The 12,873-nt window shown below is 39.3% G+C and overlaps 1 protein-coding gene across 2 annotated transcripts in view; it reads left to right on the top strand.

Moving 5' to 3' along the window:
- Positions 1-12,873, top strand: part of CRCP (CGRP receptor component) — a 50,409-nt gene that overhangs the window by 22,595 nt on the left and 14,941 nt on the right. For both annotated transcript variants that reach the window (XM_082857225.1, XM_082857224.1), the window contains exons 3-4: positions 1,069-1,167; positions 3,710-3,804. In XM_082857225.1, coding sequence (XP_082713351.1) covers positions 1,069-1,167; positions 3,710-3,804 — 194 coding nt within the window. The remainder of the gene's footprint in view (positions 1-1,068; positions 1,168-3,709; positions 3,805-12,873) is intronic.

Here is a 12,873-nt window from a genome sequence, read left to right as displayed (position 1 = left end):
ACAGTTTTTTGGTGGAGTCTTCAGGGATTTCTATAAGTAATACCATGTCATCTGCAAATAGTGACAGTTTTACTTTTTCCTTTCCCATTTGGATGGCTAAATTTTATTCCTTTTCTTGCCTAATTGCCCTGGCTAGGACTTCCAATACTATGTTGAATAAAAGAGGCAAGAGTGGGCACCGTTGTCTTATTCCTGATCTTAGAGAAGCTTTTGGTTTTTCACTGTGGAGTATGATGTTAGCTCTGGGCTTATCATGTATGGCCTTTATTATGTTGAGGTATGTTTCCTCTATACCCACTTTGTTTAGAGTTTTGATCATAGATGTTGAATTTTGTCAATTGCTTTTTCTGCATCTATTGAGATGTTCATATTATAGGAAAATTTACTTTCAAATACTCAGAATATTATTTTTGAGAGCCAAGGAGATCAGTTATATGGTGTATATTGGTAGGAAACACTTGAAATAGTTTATGTAAACAAATGAATTTGCAGTATTTGACTTAGATAAAAAAGCATTTTTATTTTATTTTTTTTTTAATTTATTTTAATTAATTAATTTATTTGGGCTGCGTTGGGTCTTTGTTGCTTGCTGTGTGCGGGCTTTCTCTAGTTGTGGTGAGTGGGAGCTACCCTTCATTGCGGTGCACTGGCTTCTCATTGTGGTGGCTTCTCTTGTTGCGGAGCACGGACTCTAGGTACACGGACTTCAGTAGGTGTGGCACATGGGCTCAGTAGTTGTGGCTCGTGGGCTCTAGAGCACAGGCTCAGTAGTTGTGGCGCACAGGCTTAGTTGCTCCATGGCATGTGGGATCTTCCCGAACCAGGGCTCGAACCTGTGTCCCCTGAATTGGCAGGCAGATTCTTAACCACTGTGCCACCTGGGAAGCCCAAGAGCATTTTCAACAAGTCACATGCTTCTCGGACTTATTTGCTCTAATGCAAGAGTTTGGGGGAGGGTTTATGAGAAGAAAAGAGATATTATTCTCTTCATCCTTTAAAATCATTGACCTTGGAATAGATACATTTCTCAAATTTACTTATGGAAATCTTTTGTATATCTCTTCCTAGGTGTTCCAGTTACTAACTGATATGAAAGAGCAGCGTAAAGAAAGTGGAAAGAATAAACACAGTTCCGGGCAACAGAACTTGAATACTATCACGTATGAAGTAAGCCTAGGTTTTTGGAAGTTCTACCCAAACTGCCATTGAAGGGGGTTGGTTTATCTTGCTGATGACTGGCCACTGAATCATGCCTACCTATTATCTGATTTGAGTAGGTTTACTGTAACCCAGTTTTTATCCTGTTTATAGAAGTGGAAAGAGTTTGGCCAATTGCGAGTGTGAACCAATTGCAAAGTCAGAGGAGGGAATAATTAAAAGTCTGCCATCACTTCTAATACCAATTGCAAGTCGGGGAGACCCACGACCACCCTCAGGTTCAATAATTCACTGGAAGTACTCACGGAACTTGCTAAAAGCTATTATGTTCACTGGTACAGGTTATTACAAGGAAAAGATACAGATTAAATTTGGCCAAGGGAAGAAGCAAATGGGGCAGGTGCCAGGAGAAATACCAAATGCAGAGCTTCCACTGTTCTCTAATGTGGAGTCAGAGCACATTTCTCTTGAAATCAGTGTGTGTTAATACACACAGAATATTGCCAGCCAAGGAAGCTCGGCCAAGCTTTGGTGTCCAGAGTTTTTACTGGGGCTCCATTACCTAGGCATGATTGAATGATTGATTGCCTATGTAGTTCATGTTAGCCTCCAGGTCTACTGATACTGCATGACCCAAAGCCCCTACTCTAAATCTCATTGTTAAGACCATCCAGTAGGACATAAGGCCCCCAGACAAAGATACTCCTATTAGATATAATGTTCCAGGAGTATGGAGATTACCTCCCAAAAGCTGAGGGCAAAGTCCAGACTCTCCGTTTTAGCGAAGCCAAATTCTTTATTACAGAGAAAGTGATACTTTTTATGGTAGAAAACTTAGAAAGTACAAAAAAGCATAAAGAGGAAATCAAAAGTAATTCATAATCTTAATATCTAGTTGATAGTTTGTTGCATTCTCTCCCAGTCTTATGCTTAAGCTGTTGTATTTGTTATATAATGTTTGATTTTTATATCTGTCATTTTGTTTTTTCTTGTTATTTGCTTTCAATTTTGATTTTGTCTTTAAAGAGGTTTGGATTTAACTCTTTTAATTTTTCTTTTCAAGGACATTTTTAAACTTGCATTAATGTATCATAATCTCTTTTAAGGAAAATAAGGAATTTAACACTTTCGTCACCATTCCTTCCCATCTGATTTTTTTCATTTAATTGTGTGTTTAGAACCCTACAGTTCATTTATTCATTCGTGTTCTTTCACATTATATAGTTCATCTCTTTCAAAGAAGGAAATAAAGATTGTTGGTAATTAGTTTTATACACATTTCAAGCTATCAAGCACCCTTAACTACACAGTTAATTAGTTTATGCTCACTATCACTGTATTAATTTTTTTTAAATTTTAATTAATTAATTTATTTTTGGCTGCATCGGGTCTTTGTTGCTGCACGTGGGCTTTCTCTAGTTGCAGCGAGCGGGGGCTACTCTTCGTTGTGGTGCATGGGCCTCTCATTGCAGTGGCTTCTCCTGTTGTGGAGCATGGGCTCTAGGCACGCAAGCTTCAGCAGTTGTGGAGCACAGGCTCTAGAGCACAGGCTCAGCAGTTGTGGACCACGGGCTTAGTTGCTCCGTGGCACGTGGGATCTTCCCTGACCAGGGATGGAACCCATGTCCGCTGCACTGGCAGGCAGATTCTTAACTACTGTGCCACCAGGGAAGTCCCCACTCTATTAATTCTTAAGTTCTTGCTTTTAATTTTTGGTGCCTTAAGGAAAGTTACTTTGGTAATAAATGTGCCCTTCTCATTTCGTGATACAGAGTACATGGTATCAGTGTCTTATTACTGATGCTGTTAACTTTGATAACTTGGTTAAGGTGGTGTCTGCCTGGTTTCTCCACTGTAAAGTTACTGTTTTTCCATTTCCATATTCTGTTAATTAGCAAAGCGTCACCTAGTCCAGCCCACATACAAGGGGAAGGGGAATAGGCTTCATCTCTTAAGGGAGGGATATTAAAGAATTTGAGGACACACATTAAAACTACCACAGTAATTAATAAATATTTTGGGGAAGCTGCTTTGAGACTATGCAAATATCCTACTTCTTAAGCTTTTGCCCATTAATTTTAGTATTCATTGGTGGATCCTTCCTGCATTAATTATTCCTATGGTGCGATTGCCCAATGGTGATTTATTTCCCTCATTCTATGTTTAATTGTTAGAATTCTTTGTAAGAAAGAGTTGTTCCTTCTAATCCATTTATTGGGTCATTTATATATGGACTTAAGGCTATTTATTTTATTCTTCGGGTTCCCTGTCTATAAAAAATTGATACATGATAACACAGTTGTCAGACTGAGTTTTTTCTTTAAGATCAGAAAAGCTTTATTCTAAAATTTCAGTAATCTTTTTGTTCTAGCTACTGGTTTTATTTTTGAGGAATTCCCATTATATGAAGATTGAGTCTTCTGAAGGCATTTGTTTTACAAAAGATTTTTGAAGCAAAATTTTAGAATACTAAATTATAGCCATTGGCTTCTCTTTTTGTCATTTGGGGTTGTTTGTCTTATGCTTGCCTTTCCCTTTTTTTTTTTGGTAGACATTAAAATACATATCAAAAACACCATGCAGGCACCAGAGTCCTGAGATTGTGAGAGAATTTCTCACAGCAGTGAAAAGCCACAAGTTAACCAAGTAAGTAAAAATAATCTTAAGTGGGAAAAGACTGACACATAATGAAAATGATAGCTTATAAAAGTCATCCTCAGCAACTGTGTATTTATATTAGGTTGGGTTTTGAATTGTAATCAGTACACAGGGCGTAGGGTCATGGTATTGTATAAATTTATTTATTGATTTATTGATTGATTGATTGATTGCTGCTTTGGGTCTTCGTTGCTGTGCGCGGGCTTCTCGTTGTGGTGGCTTCTCTTGTGGAGCACGGGCTCTAGGTTCGCGGGCTGTAGAGCACAGGCTCAGTAGTTGTGGTGCACAGGCTTAGCTGCTCCGCGGCATGTGGGATATTCCTGGATCAGGGATCGAACCTGTGTCCCCTGCATTGGCAGGCGGATTCTCACTGCACCACCAGGGAAGTCCCAGGGTCATGGTACTGTAGATGAGACAACTGAGACTTAGACACTGGGATCCTTCTAGAGCCAGAAACAGAATATAGTGGGCTTTTTAATCTCAAAAATGTTTCCCAAAAATCTTCCCATAACCCCTTCCCAGCGTTCAGACTAAATTGGTTGAAAAACGGGATTCACAAATTGAAGGGCTTTTTATAAAGTTGATGAATTAAGTCATTTCACATTTGTGTTTGTTTGGGGCAAAAATGGCTTGATAATATTCTGTCTGCTCTTCTACTGCCCATTTACCTTCTTGGTGACTTTCTTGAATAAGTTAAGTTTGTAGGAATTAAAAACATTAAGAATTAGATCAAAAGTTTCCATGAGAAGAAAACTAGCCATAGTCTTTAGAATTGATACTAGAGCTGATAAATCCAAAAAGCTTTTGTCATTCATTGAGAATAATCAATAATTTTCTTTTGGAGGAAACATTTGGTGTTAGTTCAGGCGCACAGTTGATAAACTATCAGTAAACTAAGTGCCCTTTTCCCCTTGCCTCTCTTCTCTAAATGAACTCTGAAGACAAACATCTTTCAAATGTGTGCATATGTGTGCTTGTGTGTATGTTTACAGTTTGTTTTATTTTTGTGAGAAAATACACATAACATAAAATTTACCATCTTAACCATTTTTTAAAAAATTTATTTATTTTTTTGGCTGCGTTGGGTCTTTGTTGCGGTGCGCGGGCTTCTCATTGCAGTGGCTTCTCTTGTTGCGGAGCACAGGCTCTAGGCACACGGACTTCAGTAGTTCTGGCACATGGGCTCAATAGTTGTGGCTTGCAGGCTCTAGAGCATAGGCTTAGTAGTTGTGGTGCATGGGCTTAGTTGCTCTGTGGCATGTGGGATCTTCCTGGGCCAGGGCTCGAACCTGTGTCTCCTGCATTGGCAGGCGGATTCTTAACCACTGCGCCACCAGGGAAGCCCTACCATCTTAACCTCTTTTTTTTCCCATCTTAACCACTTTTAAGCCTTCAGTTCATCTATATTAAGTATAGTGTTCACATTGTGTGTAACCAATACCCAGAATTTTTTTTTTTTAATTTATTTGGTTGTACTGGGTCTTTGTTGCAGCAGGCAGGCTCCTTCGTTGCAGCTCACGGGCTCCTTAGTTGCGGCTTACTGGCTCCTTAGTTGTGGCTCACAGGCTCCTTAGTTGCAGCATGCGAACTCTTAGTTGAGGCACACATGTGGGATCTAGTTCCATGAACCTGGGCCCCCTGCATTGGGAGAGTGGAGTCTTCACCACTGCGCCACCAGGGAAGTCCCCAGAACTTTTAAAATCTTACAAAACAATATGTATACCAATTACACAACTCCCCATTTCCTGCTCTCCCCAGCTCCTGACACGACCACTCTGTTTTCTGTTTCTGTGGATTTGACTATTCTGTATACCTCATGTAATTAGAATCATATAGTATTTGTCTTTAAAAAAAAGTCTGAATATTATTTAATATTGTTATCTTTTTATTTTAACCATTTTTAAGTGTGTGATTCAGTGGCATTAGATATATTTAATTGTTGCACATCTCTGCCATCCATCCACAGGACAGTTTTTCATCATGCAAAACTAAAACTCTATACCCATTAAACAATGACTCCCCATATTCCGCATCCTCTAGCCCTGGTAGCCACCAATTTGCTTTATGTCTCATGAATTTGGCTACTTTAAGTACCTCATATGAGAATCATACAGTATTTTTTCTTTTGTGACTGGCTTATTTCATTTATTATGTCTTCAGGGTTCATTGATATTATAGTATGTGTCAGATTTTCCTTCCTTTTGAAGTCTGCATAGTATTACATTTCATGTATATATGACATTTTGTTTATTCATTTATCAACTGATGTATACCTGGGTTGTTTCCACCTTTCGGCTGTTGCACATAATTATGCTGCTATGAACATGAATGTACAAATATCTCTTTGAGACCCAGCATTCAGTTCTTTTGAGTATATACCCAGAAGCCACGTTTGCTGGATCTTATGATAATTCTATTTTAAAATTTTTGAGGAACTGCCATTCTGTTTTCCATAGTGTCTGCTCCATTTACATTCCCACAAACAGTGCACAAGGGTTCTAATTTCTCCAGATCCTCATCAACACTTCTTATTTTATCTTCTCCCTTTTGTTACAGTTGTCATATTTATTACATCTATATATGTTGAAAATAGTGTTTAGCAGTGTTTTATTACTTACGTTCTATACTTCTACATATTTTAAAGAACGTAAGAGGACAAAAACAGTCTTTTATATTTACCCAGAATTTTGCTATTTCTTTTGCTCTTCATTCATTCCTGTTCCATGTTTACTTTTTATCATTCAGCCTGAAGAACTTCCTCTATCGTTCTTTTAGAACAGGCCTGCTGGCTACAGTTTTCTTTCAAATGAGAATGTTATTTTCTTTCATTCCTGAAGGATAGTTTCACAGGGTTGAATGATCTTTTCTTTCAGCACGTTAAAGATGTTAGTTCAGTGTCTTCTGATTGCCATGGTTTCTGATGAGAAATCTGTGGTCATGCCAATATGTAATGTATTATTTTCCTCTGACTGTTTTCAATACTTTTCTTTATGTTTGGTCTTTGAAGATTTGATTATGATATATATATATAATATATATATATATATTTTTTAGTTTATCTTTGCTGAGCTTCTTGATTATGTAAATTTTTGTGTCTTACCCAATTTGCGAAGTTTTGGGTCATTGTTTCTTTAAATATTTTTTTCTGCCCCAGTGTCTTCCTCTTTTCTTTTCAGAACTCCAAAGACACAACTGTTAGAACTCTGATAATTGTTCTACAGTCCCCAAGCCTCTGTTTTTTATGTTGTTGTTTAAAGACAAGGAAACTTTTTAATTGAAGTATGGTTGATTTACAATGTTGTGTTAGTTTCAGGTATACAGCATAGTGATTCAGTTATACATACATACATATATATATATATATATTCTTTTTCAGAATTATTTTCCATTATAGGTTATTACAGGGTATTGAATATAGTTCCCTGTGCTATATAGTGGGTCCTTGTTGTTTATCTGTTTTATATATACTAGTGTGTCTGTTAATCCTAAATCCCTAATTTATCCCTCCACACCTTTTCCCTCCTTTCCCCTTTGGTAACCACAAGTTTGTCTTCTATGTCTGTGAGTCTTTTTCTGTTTTGTAAAAAAGTTCATTTGTATCTTTTTTTTTTTTAGATTCCACATATAAGTGATATAATATGATATTTGTCTTTCTCTGTCTACTTCACTTAGTATGATAATCTATTGGTCCATCCATGTTGCTGCAAATGGTATTATTTCATTCTTTTTTATGGCTGAGTAATATTCCATTGTTACACACACACACACACACACACACACACACACACACACACACACACACACACACACACACACACACACCACATCTTCTTTAACCATTCATCTCTTGATGGACACTTAGTCCCTTCTGGGACTCCCAAACTGTATATGTTGGTCCACTTCTTGGTGCTCCAGAGACCTCTTAGGCTTTGTCCACTTTTCTTTAATCTTCTTTTTTTCTGTTCAAGTTCATCGATTCTTTGTTCTGCCTGTTCATATTTGCCTTCAAATCCCTTTAGTGTTTTTCATTTCAGTCATTGTACTTTCCAGCTCTGGAATTTGTTTTGTTTGTTTGGGTCTCTTATTGATATTTCCATTTTGTTTATACATTGTTTACTTTCTCCACATCTTCCTTTAATTCTAGGAGCATCTTTTGTTTAATTAAAAAAATTAATTAGCTAATTAATTTTTGGCTCTATTGGGTCTGTTGCTGTGTGCGGCTTTCTTTAGTTGTGGTGAGCGGGGGCTACTCTTTGTTGTGGTACGCGGGCTTCTAATTGCATTGGCTTCTCTTGTTGTGGAGCACGGGCTCTAGGCACACAGGCTTCAGTAATTGTGGCTTGTGGGCTCTAGATCACAGGCTCAGTAGTTGTGGTGCACTGGCTCAGTTGCTCCGCAGCATGTGGGATCTTCCCGGACCAGGGCTCAAACCTGTGTCCCCTGCCTTGGCAGGCGGATTCTTAACCACTGCGCCACCAGGGAAGCCCCTCATTCTTGGAGCCTCTTTTAAGACGGTTGTTTTAAAGCCTTTGTCTAGTAGACCGGCCATCAGGTTTTTTTCAAGGACGTTTTCTATTTATTTTTTTCCTTTGAATGGGCCATACTTAATTGTTTCTTTGTTTACCTTGTGATTTCTTGTTGAAAACTGGACATTTGATCTAATAATGTTGTAACTCTGGAAATCAGATTTTCTTCCTCCCCCTAGGCTTGCTGATTTTTGTTTATTGTTTGCTATTTTTGTCTTATAGGCTGTTTCTGTGCTACAGATCAGCTTGAGGTATAAACCCAAGGTCTTCTCAGGTCTTTTCTGAGTGTGCCTCTTTCCCTAGGCATGCACAGTCACTCTGATTTTTCCCATATATGCAGTTATTTTTGAATGCCCCAGCCTTTAGTGTCTGAACTTTAGGGAGGAAAAAAAAAAAAGAAGGGTTGGGGGAAAAAAGGACACCAGCCCTTTAAATTCTAAAAGTCCCTTCAGCTGGAGGGGGAGGTGCAACAACAATGGCTGCTGCCCCTTTGCTTGCACCTCTGATCAGAAGCTCTAGTCAGTGATTAGAGCACAGATCCTTGATATTTGGAGGACAGGGTACTTTTTGCCCTCTGTAGCTTCCACAAGCTGTGTACAAGCTGCTCCAGGAACGTGGGCACAGCTGCCTGCCCCTGGAGTTGGGGGATGGGTGCTGCTACTGTGCTAAGATCTAAAATTGACCAAAATTAACTGCTTTTTACCTTCCAGAACTTCCCCTGGAAGTTGCAAGCCTTCAGTAGACTTCAGAGTTTCAAAATAGTTAATATCAGACAGATTCCAGGAGTACAGTTGTTTTCTAGGCAGGGAGACAGATTTCTGGTACTTCCTACTCTGGCACCTTTGCAGAATGTTTTTTTTTTTTTTTAAAGACTTCATGTTTTTAGATCAGTTTTAGGTTTATAGCAACATAAGGGGAAGGTGCAGAGATTTCCCATATGTTCCATCCCCCTCACATCCATAGCATCCCTCATTATCAACATCCCCCATCAGAGTGGTAAATTTGTTATAATCAGTGAACCTACATTGACACGTCATTAACACCAAAAGTTCATAGTTTATATTAGGGTTTACTTGTGGTGGTGAACAGTTCTTTGGATTTGGACAAATCTGTAATGACGTGTATCCACTGTTATGGTATCATACAGATTATTTTCTCTGTAAATCCTTGATGCTTATCTATTTTATGTATAGTAATTTGTATCTGTTAATCCCATACCCATAATTTGTCCCCTCTCCTTCCCCCTCTCTTTCGGTAACCACAAGTTTGTTTTATATATCTGTGAGTCTGTTTTGCATATGTATTCATTTGTATTATTTTTTTATTTTAAATTAAAAAATTTTTTTGGCCATTCCGTGCAGCATGCAGGATCTTAGTTCCCCAACCAAGGATCGAACCCATGCCCCCTACATGCAGTGGAAGCATGGAGTCTTAACCACTGGACCGCCAGGGAAGTCCCTGTATTATTTTTTTAGGTTCTGCATATAAGCGATATTGTATAGTATTTGTCTTTCTCTGTCTGACTTATTTCACTACACATAATATTCTCTAGGTCCATCCACGTTGCTGCAAATAGCAGTGTTTCATTCATTTTTTTTAGCTAATACTCCATTGTGTGTGTGTATATGTATATATATGTGTGTGTGTATATATATATACATACATATACACACACACACACACACATATACACACACACATTTTAATCCGGTCATCTGTTGATGGGGCACTTGGGTTGCTTCCATGTCCTGGCTATTGTAAGTAGTTCTTTTGCCCATTTTAAAAATTGGGTTATTTGTTTTTTGGTTTTTTTTTTTGCGGTACGCGGGCCTCTCACTGTTGTGGCCTCTCCCGTTGCGGAGCACAGGCTCCGGACGCGCAGGCTCAGCGTCCATGGCTCACGGGCCTAGCTGCTCCGCGGCATGTGGGATCTTCCCGGACCGGGGCACGAACCCGTGTCCCCTGCCTCAGCAGGCGTACTCTCAACCACTGCGCCACCAGGGAAAGCCCTGGTTGTTTGTTTTTTTATTGCTGAGTTTTAAGAATTCTTTCTGTGTTTTGGATAACCGTCCTTTATCACGTGTCTTTTGGAAATATTTTCTCTCAGTCTGTGGTTTATCTTGTTTTCTTGACTTTGTGTTTCATAGAGCAAATATTTTTAATTTTAATGAAGTCTAATTTATCAATTATTTCTTTTGTGGATTGTGTCTTTGGTGTTATATCTAAAAAGTCATTACCATATGCAAGGTCATCTAGGTTTTCTCCTGTGTTATCTCCTGGGAGTTTTATAGTTTTGCATTTTACATTTAGGTCTAGTTGTCTAGATGGTTGTTGTCTAGGTGGTGGGGAGGCAGATTCCTGGTTCTTCCTACTCTACCATCTTCCCTGAATCCTCTCTGTTCATTTTTTTCCCTCTTTGTTGTTCAAATGGGGTAATTTCTACTGAACTGTCTATATGTTCGCAGACTCTTTTCTTCTGTCAACTCTATTTTGTTAATTAAGCCTACATAGTGAATTATAAAATTTCCTATATTTTTCAGTTCTAAAATTTTCATTTGTTTACTACTTATAATTTCTGTCTTTTTCCTGAGAACTTTTATTATTCCATTCATTTCAAGAATGTTTAAAAAAAAGAATGTTTGTGTATATCTCATGTTGTAATAATAGCTACTTTAAAGTTTTTGTCTGATAATTCCAACATCTGGGTCATGATAGATTTGGTATCTGTTGATGAACTTTTCCCTTGAGAATGAGTGATATTTCCCTCATTGAGATAATTTTAGATTGTATCCTGAACATTTTGAATATTATATTGTTTAGAACTCTGGATCCTGTGAAATGCCTCTGGTTAATGTTGCTTCTTTTGGTTTCTTTTAGCAGGTGGTCGTCCAGTTATGTTCACACCTCAAGTCTGTCTTGGCTTACATGGCAAGGATTTCAATATCAGTTTAGATTTTAAACTGTTTGTTCTGCTGCTTTGGATCTTTTTTGCATATGAGACTGGAGTTATGTTTTAACTTGTTCACTTCTCAGTGTGTTTGCTGTGCTGGGTCTCTGCTCTTTGTTGTTTGGGGCTGTTCTACACATGAATAGCTTGGGCTAAACCTAAGATTTGTGCTGATTGGTACTCAAATTTAGGGAAATCCTCTCTCTTGCTCTTCTCTCTGGGATTGCCCCCAGACTCTCAGGCGCACATGTGCCCCCTTTTTTAGGCCTCTGCCACAAGTACTAGATTTCTGTCATCATTTTAGCTGCCTTTGTTTGCATTTGTTACTGGTGCCACCCTTGGGGCAAAGAAGGTAGGAAAAAAGAGGAGAGGGGAAAAAAGATATTCCTTGGCACTCTGGACCACAGTGGCTCCCTTCCTGGATATACCCGCTGCTAGGGCTCCCTGAGGAACTGCCCTCGAGTTGTGGGCTTTACCTAGATCTCCAGATCTCTGGGGCCCCTTTTCCCAATCTTCTGGCCAGAAAGATGGAATTTCTCTTGGAGTTTCAGCTCCATGTGAAACTACTGCTATAGGGCAGTACTGCTAAGGGCAGTCCTGAGGATCAGGGCTTATGAGAGAAAGGAGGAAAAGAAAGAAATTCACATCCATCCCCCACACCAATTAGTTCTTTTTTCTTTTTTTAAAAAATATTTATTTTAGGGCTTCCCTGCTGGCACAGTGGTTGGGAGTCTGCCTGCCGATGCAGGGGACGCGGGTTCGTGCCCCAGTCCGGGGGGATCCTGCGTGCCACGGAGCAGCTGGGCCCATGGGCCGTGGCCGCTGGGCCTGTGCGTCCGGAGCCTGTGCTCCACGGCGGGAGAGGCAGTGAGAGGCCCGTGTACAGCAAAAAAAAATTATTTTCTTTATTTATCTTTGAACGCATCGGGTCTTAGTTGCAGCACAGAATCTTCGTTGCAGCGTGCAGGCACTTTGTTGCGGCACGCGGGTTTTTCTCTAGTTGAGGCGTGCGGGCTCAGTAGTTGAGGTGCGCGGGCTTAGTTGCCCGGCGACATGTGGGATCTTAGTTCCCCAACCAGGGATTGAACCCGCGTCCCCTGCATTGGAAGGCGGATTCTTAACCACTGGACTACCAGGGAAGTCCCACCAACTAGTTCTAGCTTTCTTCAAGTTTTGTTTCCCTTTCCAGTCCACCTACTTTTGTTTTCAGAGTCCAGGTTTTTGCTCTTGTGTTTTGTCCTGCGTTTGTTGTTGTTGTAAACAACAGAAAGAGGCTTTAGTGGGTTTACTCCATCTTGTCTACAACAGAAGTCCTAATGGTCGATTTTTAAGACCTCTTCTCAGCTGTTTGCCTGGTGTTTTGCTTCGCAATCCCTACATCTTTTCTGCTATAAATATGCACCTGGCTACTATTCAGTTGCCTTGCAAGCTGATTCATGATTGGCCATAATCTATATATATTTCAAGTAGACTGTAATATTCAGGGGAGGATTTATTTCAGTTCTCTTCTTCCATTTGTGATCCTAAATTTGAAGATTTGTAAAGTCCTTTTTGACCCTTTAATGTCTACTTTTCATTAAGTGG

Source organism: Leucopleurus acutus, assembly GCF_964270905.1.
Source record: "Leucopleurus acutus genome assembly, chromosome: 16".
NCBI classification, from domain to species: Eukaryota; Metazoa; Chordata; class Mammalia; order Artiodactyla; family Delphinidae; genus Leucopleurus; species Leucopleurus acutus.
Note: the sequence above shows the minus strand (reverse complement) of the source record. Positions and strands in the feature narration are given on the sequence as shown.